At 35.7% G+C, this 19,618-nt stretch overlaps 2 protein-coding genes and 1 pseudogene across 3 annotated transcripts; 1 reads left to right on the top strand and 2 right to left on the bottom strand.

Annotated features, from left to right (window-relative positions):
* Positions 1-211: 211 nt before the first annotated feature.
* On the bottom strand, positions 212-5,060 carry rab13 (RAB13, member RAS oncogene family). Of its 2 annotated transcripts, XM_043260479.1 has the most exons (9): positions 4,398-5,060; positions 3,732-3,792; positions 2,522-2,582; positions 2,292-2,369; positions 2,055-2,087; positions 1,687-1,776; positions 1,470-1,535; positions 1,169-1,219; positions 212-971 (listed from the first exon to the last, which is right to left on the bottom strand). In XM_043260479.1, exons 1-9 carry the CDS (start codon positions 4,519-4,521, stop codon positions 903-905), a joined length of 633 nt encoding a protein of 210 aa, XP_043116414.1. In that variant the 5' UTR covers positions 4,522-5,060; the 3' UTR covers positions 212-902. The 2 variants fall into 2 exon arrangements, with proteins under 2 accessions (XP_043116414.1, XP_043116415.1); XM_043260480.1 differs by lacking the exon at positions 2,055-2,087 and having other exon boundaries at positions 4,398-5,034.
* A 1,148-nt stretch (positions 5,061-6,208) lies between these two features.
* Positions 6,209-10,646, top strand: rps27.2 (ribosomal protein S27). Its single transcript, XM_043260481.1, has 4 exons — positions 6,209-6,331; positions 6,914-7,022; positions 8,067-8,177; positions 10,363-10,646. The coding sequence occupies exons 1-4, from the start codon at positions 6,224-6,226 to the stop codon at positions 10,389-10,391; spliced, it is 357 nt and encodes a 118-aa protein (XP_043116416.1). The 5' UTR covers positions 6,209-6,223; the 3' UTR covers positions 10,392-10,646.
* LOC122360841 lies at positions 10,514-19,086 on the bottom strand (annotated as a pseudogene).
* Between the last annotated feature and the right edge of the window lie 532 nt (positions 19,087-19,618).

Below are 19,618 nucleotides of genomic sequence, written 5' to 3'. Positions count from 1 at the left end.
CATTCAAAGCTGCTTACAGTCAAGGAATACAACAAGCAATTCTACTAGGGATGACACTAAACAATACATGCTAGTTACACGTAGTTTCAGTCATCGTTTAAAATAGTAAAAGTTAGATAATACATTTTCAGTTATTTCTCGAAACAATACAGTGTTACACTTATTTACCGTATGTTAACTAAAAGAGGGGACAAATACAATACTAGAAATATATGATTATGAACATTTTTTTATTAAAAGATCATTGTGCAAATTCTGAGAAATATGCTGTGGAAAAAAATATAGAAACAGGCAGGAAGACATGAATTTGATGCAACATTTATGGAAAACCAAATATTTGGATTATGTCAGATCATAATCCCTTTTTGTAGAAACACTCTGTGAATTTTCAGTAGAACATTATTATATTCCCAACCAATCGGTCAAAATCGGTCATCCATCCATCAGAAGTCAAAGTCTTTGAAAAGTTGTTCACCTTTTATAGCACCAAAAATTCAAAGCATTGGTCAAAAAGTGCTGAACGACCATCAAACTGGACTATATATATTTCACTTGAAGATGTCAAAGATAGATTCAACAGGAACCTGTTCTTCATTGTGACTGTGCAAAAGTGGTGAAAACTAACACTGTCTTGATGTAGCCAAGTCACTGTTTTTGTAGAGTAGTGTGAAAATATAAACATGAAGTTAAAAACATTTTTATTTTCCTTTAAGCATATGAAAGCCGTGCCCCGTTTCATATCTCATATCATGTATTTCATATCTTACTACTTCCATCATACTTTGAAACCACTTCCTATTAGCATTCCATGTTCACTTTTCCAATTACTCTCTGGCAATAACAATGCTGTGTTACTGTATGTGATTGTGTGTAGTGAGACCATCCTCTGGATAAAAGCATATCTAAAGAAGACTACATTTGGAAGACTTTTTCTCTGTGCTGGTAAGTTTCACCTCACGACCAGTGGGACTCTGTAAAAAAAACAAAATACACAAAAAAGTTCTTGTTAACTTAATCTTAAGATTTGGCATAAAAACAAGTCATTGTTATACGTGTCAAGACAAAACACAAATAAGAACAGTTGAATCACTTTAAAGCGTTCAGTATTAAACATGCAGACCGTAAGCATCTATATCTATTTTATGTATCACACACTGAAAAAACTCACCGGCTTCTTATTTGACTTGAGCAAAATGTCTCGTGCCAGAGAAGCGAAAGACTACGGAAATAAAGTTAAATTAAAAGTAGACCAACTACATACAGAGATGCACAGAATTACAGTTCGCGTTTTTCTTAATAACCATTTGTGTTTTTATTATTCACTGTCAGACGAATTCTCAAAAATCTCAATATCAAAAGAATCGTTAAAGACTACAAGATGAATACAGATAACCATATAACAAATAAAGATCAAGCGTGACTATAAACGAATGATACTCAACTAGAAAACAGCATTTCTTTGTCCATACCTCCTCAACGTTGATGCTTGATTTTGCACTAGTCTCGAAGAATCGAATACCGTGTTCCTTTGCGAGCTATAATAAACGAAAATCACTTTTTTAATAAAAATGTTTTAGTTCATTTTAAGCTGAAAAAATGTTTTTTAAAAAAAAAAAACTGACTGAAAAGCCATTTCTAACACCTATAAAACACCTTTTATACACCCACATGCATGCTAGCACTTACCTTCTCACCTATCTCCTTTGACACTTTCCTTTTGGTCTCAATATCACACTTGTTACCCAGTAACATCCGACTTACACCTGCTGATGCATTCTGGGAAACAGAACATAGCAATGCACTCACTTCCTCATTTTCTTCATAATCGAGACTGATAACAAAAGGCCCCATTTGTATTTAAACGGCATCTGTTTTCCTGGTAACCTGTGCAGGACCTACTTCCTATGGCATCTCATCAAGAACTGAAACTCACATTTAAAAAAAAGCTTGATTCGTTTTATGCTTTTCTGGAGGTTGCAAAAGACATCTGATTGTAATCATTCTACATACAACAGTGAGACTGAATTGTTATGCTGTAAATAAAAATATTAAACCTTTAAAGTCAAATTTCCAAAGGTTTGGTTTCCCTAAAAAAAAAAAAAAAAAAAAAAGCGTCAAGCTGCCGAAACAGCAGGGATGGGACACAGAAATATACTAAGGATCATATGTCCACCTCTACTTCAAGAGATGCAAGCACAAATTCATTTAATCACCTACAGCATTGCATTTTCTTAAAAAAAAAAAAAAAAAAAAACACTATAATGCCTGTAATAACAGATTTTATTACTTACTTCTTTGATGCTCTTCATCCAGTTCTGAATATTCTCAAAGGATTTTTCATCAGTGATGTCATACACAAGGATGATGCCCTGAAAGATCAAAACAGCGCATTTAAATTCAAGTGTATGATTTGTCATGCAAACTGTTGAAATAATCTTGTTTCACAATATCCACACAAGTAAGTTTACAGATGGCTGCAGGACCAAAAGGATTGTCTGTATTAATATGTTTCTCGTCTCACCATAGCCCCTCTGTAGTATGCAGTGGTGATGGTCTTAAACCTCTCCTGTCCCGCTGTGTCCCTGGCATATAAAACCATTTGGATATATGAAACATTTTAGCACTCAGAAAGCTTGTCAGCAAAAAAGTGGCAAGTTTAATAAACGTCTTGTATATCAGCTGGACTTTGCACTCGTCAATCATAAAATGACTTTACTGAATTGTCAGAAGGTCTGTGGGAAGTTTTAGCTAAAGTCAACTGGACTCCACCTTTGGCACATTTACACAGAGCTGTCAGACAGATAAAGACTATGAAGACATTTTTTGTGTACACAACACTGCCCCTGTATTTACACAGACACCCTGTACATATGTAAAGAATTTTTAATGAATAGACAGTTTGATAAAGCACAACTTTCTCTAATTTTACAAACATATCTATGCATTAATATATTTAGTTTGTATATATATATATATAAACATTTTATTTATTTATATATATATATTTATTTATTTATATATTTTTATACATATAAATATATATTTATATTTATACATATAAATATATATTTATATTATATATATATATATATATATATATATATATATATATATATACACACATTTTTTATCAGTTGTCAAACGATTAATTGCATCCAAAATAAGTTTTTCTTTACATAATGTGCATGCTGTGTATATTTATGTATATATAAATACAAGCACATGCATTTATATGTTTAAAAATAAGTTGTTTATATTAAATATAATTATATATAAAATGTTCGCTTATCTATAATATAAATGTGTATTATGTGTGCGCATTTATAAATACATATTAAATATACACAGTAAAAAGGAGGCCCTACACCATACTAATGAACCAGGCGTTTCAGTTTCATTGTCCAACCCCTGTATACATGTATATATAGATATGTGTGTGTGTGTGTGTATATAGTCTATATAGTTTACAAAACTCTTAACTTCATTTATTAAACAAAGAGGACTCCTATCAAAAATAAAAATAATAAATATATTTCAGGGTAAATTTATAGCCAATTGAAAAAAAATCATTAAGTGATAAATTGCAACTGAAATGAAATAAAAAATATGAAATAAAAAAATATTAGTAGTCAGAATATTTCTGTTTAGCTTGTTTAGTTTAGGTTTACCTAAATCACTAAAACAGGAATTTATAATAAAATATAAAAATATATTTGTATTTATTTTTTTACCAGACTTGCAGTTTGACCTTCTTTCCCTCAACCTCAATGGTCTTCACTTTGAAGTCAATACCTAGGAAAAAGAGAAATGGGGAACATAAACCAGGAGGGGCAGGAAGGAAGGGTGAACATGTTTTAACCCCGAGAGGCCTAATAAAAGTGGACTAATGAACGTCTGCTACATTCTGAAATACAAGAGCGGACATAATGAGATACAATCGCTGCTCTGATGGTTTAATAAACACCCTGGTTTGTTTTTCAGTGAATTAAATGGGAAAAGGGAGGGAGGAACTGGGTCTTTTGAAGATCCGGGTGAATGCACTAAATGCCACGGAGGATGGCCTCCATCTGATGCAGAAAAGAAGGGGGGTGTAGCTGGGGAAAGAAAGATTGCAAAACGAGATAGAGAGAAGGGGCAGGCCGTGGCTGGCAGAAGTAAAGCAGAGCGAGAGGGCCGGAAATGCAATCGGGGAGGAGGATACACACACAGCACGGGACGATCCGCAGGACTGATTGAGTTATACTGGGGCAGGCTGGAATGAGACGACGTTTAGACTAGTACTGACATGAACAAGCACTCGGGGTAGCACTTGTTTTACAAGCTAGAAACCTGGCAGAAGAGCGACACGTCTCACCATATCAAGCAGTGTTTGAAACAGGTTGATTGTGTTCACTTACCGATGGTCGATATGTACGTCGAATTGAAATTGTCCTCCGCAAAACGGATGATCAAACAGGTCTTGCCAACGCCACTATCGCCAATAAGCAACAGTTTAAAGAGGAAGTCGTATTTCTTTGCCATTGTTCGTTTTGTCTAGTTATTTTAGCGAGTTTTAAATGACTTTCCCCCCGCGATTTGTTCTTAACGCTCAGTCACGCGCAACCTTTTAAAATCCTTCCGTCCGTTTAACGTTCATGTCCTCCTCGTTTCAAACTTCATGGATTTTCGTTTGCCTGGAAAATTGTCACCGGTGAACTCGAGTTTCGCTTTGCGGTCTGTGTCCGTCCAGATAAGAGGTAAAAACAATCGCATCAAAACAAAAGTGGAAAAGTTTGCTCACAGCCCTTTTACGCGCCTAAGATGAGTTTTTTTTTTTTTAGTACGGATGCCACGCATTCGCCATTCCGCGCTGCGCTGGTTTTCTCTCCTGTGCGACTGGCTTTCAGCATTCATCCATACATAGACAACAGCGGACTTTTTTTCTCCCCAAACTTTCCCTTGCCCGAGTTCCCAAAAGCTGACGTCGAGGGAGGGAGAGGTTTAATAAAACGAACTAGAACCGAGACCCGCGTCCGTCGACAGAGGGCGCCATTGACGCGCGAGACACTGACATGAAGCACCCGCTTCACCCAAAGTGCTTTCAGTCTGCTTTTGAAATGGGTAGCAGGGTTTATGAAGTTTTTTGTAGCATTTTATAATCCTTTTTAATATAAGATCAAATCGTTTTTTTCTTTATATAAAATAATAATAATAATAATAATAATAAAAAAAAAAAAAAAGAATTAAGTGATGCATTTGGGGCCTTTGCCTTTTGGCATGTAAAATTGTAACATTAAATTATGTAAGGCCATATCATTTTTATTATAAATGTATTAAAATATTATAACCTAAACACTGTTATCTCTGATACCGTAAAATTGGTCTAATGGCTCTTCCTAAAAAAAACTCCCCGGTTTCACAGACTAAAATGTAAGTTTGAGCTGTTTTAACTAAAAGAAACTTGCATTGACTGATCTTAAACATGTCAGTGCCTTTGTTTTGTCTTAAGATGCACACCAATAATGTTCAGGTTTTTTTTGGTTTAGTTTTTGTGTTTTTCTTTTTAAGGCATGTTTATAAAAAAATTACTTAAGTGTCTTAATTGAACTATATGGCTTAATCTCGGCTTAGGCTAAGCCCCGTCTATAAAACCAGGCCTACATCACTTTTCTAAACACTGTACAGAAATGAACTGTTTTGCAGACGTAGTGATGAATGAATTTGGACATGCATATTGGGCCTAAATTGACAGTTCCTGTCACAGTGTAAAATTGTTAGTATTGTATTAGTTTTATTTATTGCATTTTATCAATTTATTTGATTACATGATTAGTTTTGTTAGCAGCATTATTACATATTTCAATACATATTTATTTCCATTAGTTGCATTATTTTTTTTAAGTGAACTATTTTTTATAATTTTAGCTAAGAGTAATAGTTCTAGTTAACAATAATAAATACTGTTTATTATAAATAGCCTATGTGATATTTATTAGATCTAAAACAAATGGTAAAAACGCAAAATATTATAACATTCAAATTATCATTCAATTGTTGTAATAATATATTATAGATTATTATGTCTCAGTGTTATTTTTTTCATATATCCGTTGCCTGTTAGGGTATTATTGCGTATAAATAAGTACGACGTCCAAGAGTTTAAATGCCTTTGAACCTTCCTATATCCTTACTATATCCGAGCTCACGTCTTTGTAAATAAATTACGACTAAACGCTTTTATTAAATGTCAGTGAAGTATTTCCTGCCCCTGCTCTCGAGCCCCGTTCATATGCGCCATGTATTTCCGGCGCCCCCCCTTTTCGGCTGCTGCTCCTCGGTCGCCAACATGCCTGTAAGTGCGTGCTAGTGCAATTAAGTCCGTTTAAAACCTAATCACGCGTGGTGTGTGCGTTAAAACGCGCCGATGTGCTGGGGGAGGATTGCGTTTTTATGAATTTACCGGCCACGGCGAGCTAATTTCATGTATTTGAGGTTTGAAGTTAATGGAAAAGAGCGAAGCGCGTGCTATGTGTATAGGAACGACAAGATGGCCGCGTGCATATGCGTTAGAAACGCATGGAAAGCGTCGTGCTTCACATGGAAATAAAAGAAAATTACGATAACACGTCGCTGAAATTGTGTGATGTAGATAATAGCTTAAGGATAATTATGTTTGAAGGTGGAATATTGGTCGCACATCCCTCTTATGGTTGGTTAGACGGAAAGTATGTCAAGAACGGAGTCGCCCTTTGTCGTGGCAGTGTTGTGCATGATTTGACAATCAGCTGATCATCAAGCCCATGTAACTGTCACTTGTGTGACTCTTTCCGTTACTGAGTCGCTACGGGGCTGTTGTTGCGTTGAATAACTACAACATAATAAACCGTAGCTAAAACCTTGCCAATATGATTGACACATTTCTTATCCCTTCCAGCTCGCGAAGGACTTACTGCACCCAACACCAGAGGAGGAGAAGAGAAGACACAAGAAGAAGCGTCTCGTACAGAGTCCCAACTCTTATTTTATGGATGTCAAATGCCCAGGTACCATCCGCACAGCAATCCGAGCCGCTATGAGACAGAGCTTTTCAACAGCCTTTGTTCTTTTTGAAAGTGTTTCCCCCCCATAAAAAGCTGTAAAGCAACCCAACCAGACGCAAGGGGAATGGTACTAATACAAATTTTAAGAAAAATCTGAAAAATGTCTGCTTTAATAAAAGGAATGAATACTGTGAAACCAGCCCGGTCTCATGAAAATGCCTATAAATAGCACACAAAATAAAAATGTCGTACTGACACGCACGTGTTTAGTGTCTATATGATGCGCATCCACCCCACAACCCTAAACCTACCCATCCTGTAGCATAAGGTCAATACCGCAAGTTTTCGTTTTTATTTGACATACTATTTACACGCAGGTGTGTGAGATTGGGTAGGAATTTACATAATTAAAACAGAATGGCTTAATATGAAACGTTTTCACCTAAGCTTCATCCGCTAAGCATTTCATGGGATGACGGCTTTACCAAAAACACATACGTACGTTCGATTCAGAGAACGAACGCTCGAACTGAAAATGCTGTTTGATGACAGGGCCCCTGACTCCCATTTCTCACTGTTCACCAAAATGACCCTGTGAATGTCAATACAATCACTGTAAACCGACTGCCGTATTAACAGATGTTACTCGATTAATTCTAGAATTAAAAATTACATCAATGTTTTCCATGGGAATGTATTTTGAACACATTCTGAGCTACAGAGTTGTTGAGATGGTATATGGCTTCAGCAATCAATCTGCATCTTGTTTTATGGGTAATTGTTTACCAACACGATACCTAAAACCACAATAAAACCCACAATACCTATGAGAAATTTTCACCAACCAGTGAATCAAAATGGACAACAAAAGTAAAATAAAAGGACAGGAAAAGAACAATATTATTTCTAGAACCAAGGCTGCTGAAAATGTGAACAGGCATTGTTGTCGGTGCCTGATATGCTGTGTGTCCACATAAAATCACAGAGGTGACCATAAGCTAGTGCATCGGAGCATGTCTGAAACTTCTGACCGTTCTCTCCTTGCAGGCTGTTATAAGATCACTACGGTGTTCAGTCATGCACAGACGGTGGTCTTGTGTGTAGGATGCTCTACAGTGCTCTGCCAGCCCACCGGAGGAAAGGCGCGCCTCACAGAAGGTATTACTTGTATACACGGACAACACTGCGCATGACTTCAGAGGGATTGCCCAAAGCATGAAAGAACCTAGTTTCTCTAGTTACTTGAGAAATCCGATCCCATGAGCAGAATCCCAAAGTGGGCTTTTCTTCTTTCCAGCTGCAGTCAGAACATGTCACACTAACACATTAAAATACAGCCTTCAGAAGATGACTAATGAATTCATGTTTTGGCGTGGGAGAAATATGGCTGGAAGTGCACTCACAGATCAAAGATACACATACATGCGCTTGTAAATGTGCCAGTGCCATGGCAACACGCCCACACAGACCACCCTAGTGTTTCCCACTTGATCATTGTTCTCTTCTTGAGCTGAAGCCTGATGATTGGTGAAGCTCTGAAACTCGCTGCCCTGCTGGCAAAAAGTTCAGCAGAAAGCATGAGAGGTAGTAGCAGATTGTTTCTGTACCACTCAAGAATCTAATTATTTAGTTTCCCACCCACAAATTGACATTCGTATGTTCTATTAAAGAATTTAAATTGCTTCATTAGTGTGAATTTGTAAACAAAAGAAAAAGGTTTTTGAGACTTTTACGGCAACTGATTATTTTGCTTAAAATGATTGCTCAGAAAAAGCAGTAACACTCTACAATAAGGTTCATTTGTTAACATGAACTAAGATTGAAGCATTTATTAATTTCAGCATTTACTAATGCAATTTTAAAATCACATTAACATTAATGCACTAACACTGTAGTTTTATTAACTAATATTAAAAAAAATATGAATACAAGTAATGTTGATCATTGTTTGTTCATGTTAGTTAATACATTAATGTTAACAAATGACACCTTATTATCGAGTTTCTTATTCATCTGTGAGGATCCTGCAGGAGGTGCATTGTTTAATGGTCTTTTTTATTCTCATAGCAGCTGGAATAATTAAATGTAAAAAGAAATCTTTATTTTGATGGCGGATTGTAATCCAGAAATGCTTATATGAAACTAATTAAATTATATTCCAGTTTTAAATGTGCTTTGATTACAGATAGCTTGGGATTACACAAGATTTGTATTTTAAAGAAAACCAGTTTAAAGGGAGCATAGTTTGCTTTTGGGGTTAAAACTATTTCTTTAATATGAAATCGAATGACAATCAGAGATTAGACTGTACACAAAATACAATCTACATACTCAGTCACGCAATGCTGATATTGTTAACATTAATAATTGGAGAATAAAGTATAACAGTAATAATCTGCAGGGTTTGATGTGATATAATCTATTTGATTGTTAGATTAAATCCCAATAGAGCGATTTGATGCTTTTTTTTTTTTCATGGTAGACTGACTTTTTTTAGATGACAATATGCAGTGAAGATATTTATTTGGGTCATATATATCTAGACGTAATTTTAGAATATGTGATTACTAAGTACAGGATTCGGTGCAGTGACCGACAGATACACATTCACCTCAAAACAGCCACGCTGCAGTACGACCCAAGCAACACTTTAATGTTAGTATAGTCAACATTTCATATAGTCAGTGGTTAAATATTAGGGGCAAGAATAATTTCCAGGGGACATTAGTAGTATTTGTATCAGTGATACTAGCCTTCAATCATAAAAAGACATTTATTATGCTATTAAACAAATATTAAAAATATACTGTCTTAATGTTGTTTCTATATTCATTTGAAGACCGAAATTATTGCAATATGAAAGATTTTAAAACTTTCATTTTAGGTGCAAATAATTGCAGTGTGTGCTATTAGTTATTTTTGAACCTGACAGAATAAATAAATGTAGAACTTGAATGTATTTCTCAGTAGCACTTGCTGTTTGTCACTCACTTGAGTCTTTGATGTTTAAGAACCCTGTTAGGACAAGCCATTTTTCAAAGTAAAACTGCTCATGAATTTCTAACATTAACAGATAAGAAAATAACATGTAAGTAATGCACTGGTGAAAACACCTCAAGCACATTAATCAAGCACCTGGCAGGGCATCCTTCATGAAATGATACGCTTATTCTTTAAAAGCCTAAGAGTTTAATTGTGCCTTGAACAACTTTTCTTCGCTCTGTTTTATCCGCTGTTACATATTTTTTTTTCGTAGAATTACATTTTCCACAACTGTGCGGCAAAATACAGAATTAATGTTAAACTAAATTCTAAAAGCTTTGTTCTTTCTCTCTGTTAACAGGATGCTCGTTCAGGAGAAAGCAGCACTAGTCTCTCATTAACCATTATGCAAGGATGAGGGAGACCACGGGAGGAGAGACAGGATTGGCCACTCCACAGAGATTTCAGTGACTCCGAGGCCGTGTTTCTGATCTGTAACGGGGCGATGGGGATCAAAGCTAAACCGAGAAGAGTGCCAGAAAACTTGAAAAGTCAAAGTGCTGTCTGAACAGAGCGTGTGAGGTGTTTAATCACCAAACCTGTCTCTCTCTCTCTTACTTTAAATAAAGGCTCATTTTTCATTTATGTGCGTGTTGTGGAAGATAATTTACCAGCTTATCTGCATTGTGACCTGCTTTTTCTGTTGTATAGCTTAATATCACCAGAGCAACAGGCAAACTGTTCACACTCGACGAGTTAAACATAAAGGAGTTGGGTCAGTACAGTTTTTTAAATATTTCTCCTACGGCTCAAAGCTAATGACCAATTATGTACACATATATACAATTATATGATATACAATTATTTGATGCTGGTTTTGCTTAATATATTTTTTTAATTGGACATCCCTTGTGAACAAATAAAAAAAAAATTTACTCAAAGAAATACTTATAAATATAATAAAATGTCTTTACTCTCACGTTTTAATGCATCCTTGTAGATTAAAAGCATTAAAAAAAATTATTTGATGAACTCAAACTTTAGAGTAATAGACATGGGTAGTGCAAGTAAAAATAAGAAATAACGCTCTTCAGGAACCTGAAGTAGTTTGCATGTGTTTACTGCTGAAAAGGTTCTCAGAAAGAATAAAGTGAGGCAAAAGATGCAGTTATTTAGTACTGTTTTCTCTGCAGGACTTTTGGTATTGGCAGTGAAGGTGTGAGCCACAGGAAGAAATGTTTGTCTTCTGTAAATTTAGAAAACATATTTTCAAATTTTAAGTGGTATATTGTTGTGGCAAATTTAGGTGCACTCAGTAACCTTTTCCCTTATTAAAAAGTTTTGAAGTAAATAGCTGTGATGTATAAAATGAGGAACATACCGTCTTTGTAAGTAAAGCCACAATGCAGTGGACGGGTTCTTTTCTTTTGTATTATGACGTCTGAGCCAAAATGATTATCCAAAAGAAAGCAATGTATGGCAGGAACTTTGTTCAGTTAATTGGGTTTTGATTGAGCTTGCAGATGATTGTAGGAAAAGAGGAAATTAAGATTAAATGATTGTAGAAGTTCTTCAAACATCAAGAGAGGAAAGTCTGGTTTTACCAGAAGATTAATGTATGACATGGTGAGATTATTTATTAATCTAATAGATTTCATATAGAAACTACAGAGTGTACCTTTAAGGTAAAGAAGTTGGATCAAATAAAATCAAACATTTAAGACAATATAAGAAGATCCACAGGGCCACAGCTTCAAATGCTGATTGTAAATCAGAATCCCTGGACATCAAGCATATTTACTGTTGCACAGAATCAGAAGTTAAAATGCTTGAGTATGACTTTACCTATGAAAAGTGCAGCAGTAGTGGCCAATACAGCAAACACCAAAATCAACAAGAATTCGTTCCAAGATTACCAATGGGCTAAGCAAAATAATCTTATTTTAAAGAAAAAACTATTATTATGCTTACCCCATAGGCAGATTATTTTGCTTGTTTCAAGTAAAAAGTCACATAATTTTGACTTGTTTTTTTCTGAAAACGACAATAATTTTTACCTATTGATCCATATTGATTTAAGAATTTTTTGGTTTTTTGGCTGAAAACAAAACAAAAAAATCTAGGCTAGAAAAGCTTCTTTTAGTGTATACAAATCATTCTTATATGCTGACTTTGTGCTCAAGAACAATTGCGTACTATAATCAATGTTGAAAAATTGAGCTGCTTAATATTTTATTTAAATTTAAATAATTTTATAAATATTTAAATAATTTGGTTGAATAATTGTTGTCACTTTTTTGTCACAATTTAATGCTGAATAAAATACTTATTTCTTTAAATATACTTCATACTGAGCCCAAACATTACTGTACATGTAGAACCCAGTGGAAAGTGTTTCTTGCTCTCTGACCTGAGTCCAGGTTGTGTACAGGGTAATGCTTGCAGTAGACGGTACCTGATCCAGTAAATGTAGGGTTGGATAGACTGAAATAAGGGGTCTTCATCTGAGCGGACTGGATCAGATAACACAATGTCAGGGGTGTCTGACTGAACCTAATTAGATAACAAGAAAGAAAGAAAAAACTGAGAAGTGATTTCATTTCAAAAGCATCTCCCCCGTGAATTTTCTCATTCTCCCCCGTGAATTCTCTCATTCTCACCCTCAGTGTGCCGAGGATGTCTGTGATGCCAAACACTGCGATTTCAGCCACAGGCTGCAGGGAGGATAGTTTGATCTTGGTGACAGGACAATGAAATGCTGGCGCGCACAGGAGCTGAAGGGACAGTGTGGCGACTCAGGAAGCGACAGCAGGGCAGCTGGGGCTGATGGAGTCTGCAGACAGGCAGACAGATGGATGGAGAGAGACCGAGTGGACAGGAGATGGAGGATGGAGTCTGACTGGGGCTGCACAGAGATCCTGCAGCTGCACTGAGCTAAAACAGGACATGACGGACAGATTACAAGTGAGTCATAAGGGCTTGCTTCATACAATGGAATAAATAGCAACATTTATTTCTATTTTATATATTCTACAAAATCATTCTTATATGCTGATTTGGTGCTATAACAATTGTGCTGTATAATATTTTTAAAACATTAAACAAAAAGAACACCCTTGGGCTCTTTCATGCTTCAGACATAACATGGAGCTTAATAAATAATTGTATTGTACTTTTTTCACCAGTGTCTGAACTGTAGAAGGGTGTTGTATTAAAGATAGCCTGCAGTATTCTCATCTCTGAACAGGGGGCGCCAAAGTGTAAAGAGCGCAGTAGCTCTGCCTCAGGATGTAGTTTCTTGTCTATGATCTCCCGCTGATCTAGATTGCATTGAACTAAGATGGAGAAGGAGATAGAAAGAGAGAAAGAGTCACAAGCACACAATATTTTCAGCACTGAATAACAGCAACTGTATGTACATTTTTTTTACCCCTAAATACCAATTTGAGAATTATTCTAATGGTACACTTTTCGAATAAGGTCAATTGCTGCTGTTTTTTCCCATGCTTCCCCCAAACATCTGTTATGCGAGTATGTAGGTTTGGTGAATGATTATGAAATTCAGGTTGCTTTACAGCAGCAACAAATACACATGTACAGCTAATTTCAAGTATACTTCATTTAAATATCACACTTCAAAACAGCCACAAGACTGACCAAAGCGTTTTACAAAAGGAGCAGCATGAGAAGAAAATCAATAAAACAAAGACAAAAACTAAAACCCAAATAGAAAATACAATAGGCAACAATACAAAACCTAACAGGCCAATGAAAACAGATGGTTTTTACAAGAGATTTAAAAAAGGTCAGGCTAGAGGCCATTCTAATCTCCACTGGCAAATCATTCCTTAAGCGAGGGCCAATTACTGAAAAGGCTTTGGTCACCTCTGCGCTTAAGTCTGGAGTGGGGAATTAAAAGAAGGCTCTGGTTGCCAGATCTTAGGATTCTTGAGAGGCTATACTGATGCAGCAATTCAGAAAGGTAACCTGCTAAGCTCCAAAGTTGTAAAAATACATTATATATTTCTTTGAATAACAATACAGTGTTTAAAAAAAACTTTTTGCCTTCTACCTCTTGTGTGTGAAAATGTTTTGGTAATTTAATGTCATCAGTGCTTTGGCAAAATAAATCCATATTTTACCATGCCAGTAAAGCTACTTGTATCTGAAGTCAGTCAGTCCCAACCTCATTTTCCGTCTGCACAGAAATGTATCCATGTCTCTGAAAGTGAAAATCCTGGCCAGATCTAAGATCTATGCAGGTCAAATAAAGTTGAAATAATTTCTCTTCCCACCCACCATATTTTTTAATTGCACATATTAAACAGTTAGAGATAATCACCACTGACAATTATTTCTAGTCTAAGAATTAAGTGCTTAAGTGATTAAAGGGGGACCTGTGGACCCTCCAGACGGAATTTAATATTTGGATTAAAATCTCTTAAAATGCCCAACAGTCTAATTATTAATCACTATTCTTAAGTTCCTCTTATTTAGTAGGATTAAAGGCACATCAGAAGTTTCCCATGGTCGTGAGCAGTGTCCTCCCTCAATCTCATGCGGAGGTGTAAAGGATTCACCAGTGCTGGCAGCAGAGGTGTTCAGATCCACTCTGACAGTGTTTTCTGAAGCTTCAGGCCAGTTAGTCAGGACTCTAGCAGCGGGAGGAATGAATACAGGAACGGATGCAGGCTCCACTGTTACCTGCATTACACCAGAAAGGCCTTTTCATTTATAACATTCACATTCAGTCTATTTCAAAACCTAAAGTGAGCTACCTCACCACCTCTGAACACAGATGGATCTGATCTGGAATATACTGATGGCTTTCAAACTTTTTTCACTCCCATTGTCCTATCCCCTAAAAGGTTAAATGACAATTTTAGATTACATTTTGATGACGTTATTTTTTTAGATTGTCTTATTATTACTAAATATTAGTGTTGACAAATAATTAATCGTGATTAATTGCATGTAAAATAAAGGTTTTTGTTTATATATATATATATATATATATATGTATATATATATATATATATATATATATATATATATATATATATATATATATATATATATATAAATACACATATATGCATGTATGTCTTAAACTGAGCCCTTCATAGGTAACTTGCTAGGTTTTTGGAACAGAGCTATTATGTCACAAAACATGAGGACACTTATATAACTGTGCAGAGGCACTGATCACCTGTAGTAAACCGCTACTTTCCCAGAATTCTTTGCAAATGCCACTCCAGTCTCAGAGTTCATTTGAAGGATCTCACTTGATGACACATCCCATCTGCCTCGTCGACCTTAAAGCAAGCAAAAGAAAAGAAAAACCTAAGGCAGATAAGTCAAAAGCATACGCATGTGTTTTCCCATGTAAACCAATTTTAATCATCACAATATGTGCATATGTGTATTGTTTTTATCTGCCAGTACTTTGCACACTTAGCTCACGCATATACCTTAATTTGTTTTGTCCTCAACGTGGCAACACTGGGCTAAATTCTTGCTTCAAAGTTGAAAAAGAAAAGGATGAGATGGAACGACAGACAAGTACAAAGGTATTTTATGAGTCATAATTTCTGAAGAGGAATAGCACAGAGACTAGACAAGGATGAAACCTTCTAGTGCGCATCTTAGAGGATTTTTACAGTGGCCTTCTAAGTGCCTTTTACAGGCATGCCATTAAATAAAGTATACTATGAAAGGATGTATAAGAAATATATTTAGTGTTTGCTTCAATAATGGAGTTTACTTTTGGTTTTAGATCAGAGGGGGTTGTTTCTGAAAACTAAAACTGGCACTCTTGCTAGTAACCTAGTGATTTTCCCTGCAGGTATGTAATGGGAGAGCTGAAGCAGACAACATCCCCAGAGTGCAGGAATCCTAAAGGCTCTGGGATTGCAGGCATCACAAACAGAGGGGTGTAATCGCTCAGAAATGGGTTTGTAAGGTCTCCTTGCACCCTCAAAACGGTTAGACCGGGTAATGCTGTTTGCACTAGAAAAAAACGACTGTCTTTGTCAACTATCAGTTCTATAAGGTCATCAGAATAAATAAGGTTAGACCACTGCTGTGAGTAATATAAACGTGTATCTGTGTAATTACCTGTTAGCTGTGACCAGTGTTTGTATATTATGAGACTGTTATCATAGTCTAGAGCACTGATACGGATGATCCAGCCCAGAGGGAAGGCAGGAAGTGCTCTATCACTGTCACTGTTCACGGATGACACAGTCAAAATCCGTACAACAACAACACTGTTGACACCTAAGGCAAGAAGGATGTTGACATTAGGATTTAAAATGAGGGAAAGCTACAGGATTTGTCATAGTAAACACTCACCTCCACACTGATCAGCAGTGTTTGCTTGATACCACAAATGTCCATGGCAAAAACCTCTAAAATAGCAAAGCCCGTATCAGGCCCTGTCCTCAACGCACCTTCGTTATCAAGAGTAACAAGCCCTGTCCCTGAGATACACCGGCTAAAGGTGCAATCGACCGGACAAACCGAGTCATTACAACACACACATTTTAAAATCAAAATGATGTTATCTAGTCACGCATGACCAGACCTTTGACTAAGCAGCAAAATGTCTGTGTATGTTCTTTCTGAGATTACATGAAACCAACCTCATCCAATACTTCAGTAAAATTGAGAGAAAATATGTAAATGTCATTTTAATCAAGCAGATCATTCGTTCAAATCATCATGAGAACTGCAGTTATGCGGAACAGACTTAATGGAGTGGATACTGACTTGGTTTTTCTAGCTGGGGAAAAAAAAATTGATTTTTTTGACATGAAACAGACATACAAACTCACTTATTGCTCTGCAGGAGGTACCGAGAGGGGAGACATGAGGATGGATCCTAGGCTTCCTGCTGTTAACTGCATCTCTTCAAACACCTGTGAAAGAACAAGAGAAAAGGGACACGTTCTAAAAATGCTTTAGTATATGTCAAAATTACCATTTTATTTGTGCAAGATATTTCATGTTTGTTAAAATTTTAGTAAAATAAGAAAGTATTTTTATTAATTAGTAGGTAGTATTCATTTACTTTAGACACAATCACTGAGAAGTATTTGAGTCAAGAAGATTTTTTTAACTAAAATTATTATATTTCTATCATTATATTTTTGTCGTGTTGATTGAATGTGACAGTAAACCATTTTATATTTGATTTAATTTAAAATTTGACACTGAAAAGTGGAATAATGAAAATTCATCACAGGATTGTATATGTATATAAATCAGGCAGTTTGGAAAAGCCTCACAGTTTTGATTGGTAGTGTACATTTTAATATAATTACCATTTTCTATATGATTGAATAATATTCTTCCATGAACTTTGAGTATTTTGAACTTCCATTGGTCATATTCCACTGAATAATATTCTTCCATTGTTTCGCTTGTTGAACATGCCCTAATACATCTGACTAAAGCAATATGTGATGAGTTATGGATTTTAAGATTGAATAGGTTACGTTATAACGTATTAACACTTTCTCTCAGTATTAATTAGCTGTTTATGAATTTATCAGTACTTAAAAGTATTTAACAATTACCTTACTAACTATTAATAGGCAGCAAAGTTGCAGTTTGTTCAGGGAAACCTCTTAGTGAATATTTGTTCCCTAAATGTTTCCATTATATTTAATTATATGTGAAATTTAAAACATGTGATATTTAATTGTAATGTGTAAACGTGAACATGACGTGGCTCCATTAAATATCTATGTCATTGGTGTTTTTTTGTGCAGGATCTGTTTACCCGTATCTGCATCTCGTCAGTCCGATGATCAGAGAGTGACATGTTGCTGGTGTCTATCTGTTGGAGCTGCTCACACACTTTGAGGCTAGTCCTGCCTGGAGCTCTTCCCCTCACCAGCACAGAGGAACTGTGAGAGGGAGACACCCTTACACCCACCTAAAAAAAGGAAGCGTAATGCACAAACAAGTTTGCATACCATTTATGCTAAGTGCATGAATCTCACCCGTGCATGCCTTGGTTCGATCTCCAGCACACCAGCTTTGCTTAGACTCCAGTGAGAAGTGAGGCCTGACTCAACACTACCCAGAGATAGAGGACTCTGACTGCTGTCACTTCCCATCACGTAAACTGGCATCTACAATGAAAGACTCAACCAAAGCTCTCCTGACAGCAAAAACAGTGAGCATGAGAAGGACAAACCTCCGTTCCTATGGATAGAGTCACTAAAGGAGCCTGTATCCTCAATGCTGTCAGGTTAAACACTTCACAACATACATACACTTATTAGATATAGGCATAGTATCTTTTATGAAAGGTTTGCCGAGGAGACGATTATTGTACATTAAAAAAAAAAATTAAGGAAAAGCTTTTTTTGGTTGAAATTTAGAGGAGTGTATGATGTGTATGAGCACAGATGTTAGTGGTGCTACTGGTGACAGCATATAATTAGGGCATAAAGGATGAAAGGTTGGATTTGCTGCACTGGGTAAGCAGTTATTTATTATTCATGTTGGGTGTCGTGGCAATAGAAAACCACACCAAGCATATATGTTTGCTCTTTAGTCACTTTCATAATTTGGTTAATAAGTTGTAAGGAGACATTTGACTATGCTGCTTTTTTGCTGTATTTCTATGCAAACATTCTCTAGACAGAGGTATTTGACTTGTGTTTGCATTGAGCATCTTTTGCATGCCAAATTAGGTAAAAAAAAACAGTTCTTTTACAAAGCTAATCTCTACATCTTGCTTTTTTTAATCTACAGTCCTAAACCCTGCATACATCTAAATTAAACTAAGAAATTAAAAACATGCTTATAATAAAAGAGGTGTATACATTTAATCTATGCACTGTAAAAAAAAATAATAGTTGTTTATATTTTAGTTGTCACTTATGTGAACATTAAGTACTTAAAATATTTCAATTGTCTCAACTAAAAAAAATTAGGCAGTGGTGTAACAAGTTATTTCAACTATTGTTTTTTACAGTGTCAGTTTTTTACTAGGGTCGGAGGAGGTCCACCTCACTGAACAGGAAGTGAAATTATCAAACTGCACCCCCTTTTGGTCAAACACAGACATCTGCAATGTTGCACCCCTAGTTCTGGACAGAGATAACTGAGAGAGAAAGAGAGGAATGACATAAAAGAATATGGTAATGTGATATTTAATTACATCACAGTAATTCTAGGGGAAGAAAGAAAGTCCAAACACCAAAAGAGATAAAGCATGACCTCGTTAAATAAATGATGATAGAATCATGCTTTGCCTATCTCACTACAGGAGGCATGCAGGAAAAATGCTTCAGATTTAGCAGGAAAGCAATAAACTATTGATCTGGTGCTGTATAATCATGAGAATGAAACTGTTAATCTAGTTAATGTGTGAATGAATCTTTGAACATACGCTGGCAGTGATATCAGTCACACTTAGAGGAAAATGGGGCAAGAATAGTCCTTCTTTGCCAAACATCAGTTCATGACCATAACAGTCACATTATGTCTGATTTATGTTTTTTTTTTTTAAAAAAAGCTTCTTTTTTTTTTTTTTTTTTGTAAAGACTAGTGTGTCGAATATACACTATATTTATTAGTTAAACATTATTTATTAAGCA

This window comes from Puntigrus tetrazona, chromosome 16 (assembly GCF_018831695.1).
Source record: "Puntigrus tetrazona isolate hp1 chromosome 16, ASM1883169v1, whole genome shotgun sequence".
NCBI classification, from domain to species: Eukaryota; Metazoa; Chordata; class Actinopteri; order Cypriniformes; family Cyprinidae; genus Puntigrus; species Puntigrus tetrazona.
Note: the sequence above shows the minus strand (reverse complement) of the source record. Positions and strands in the feature narration are given on the sequence as shown.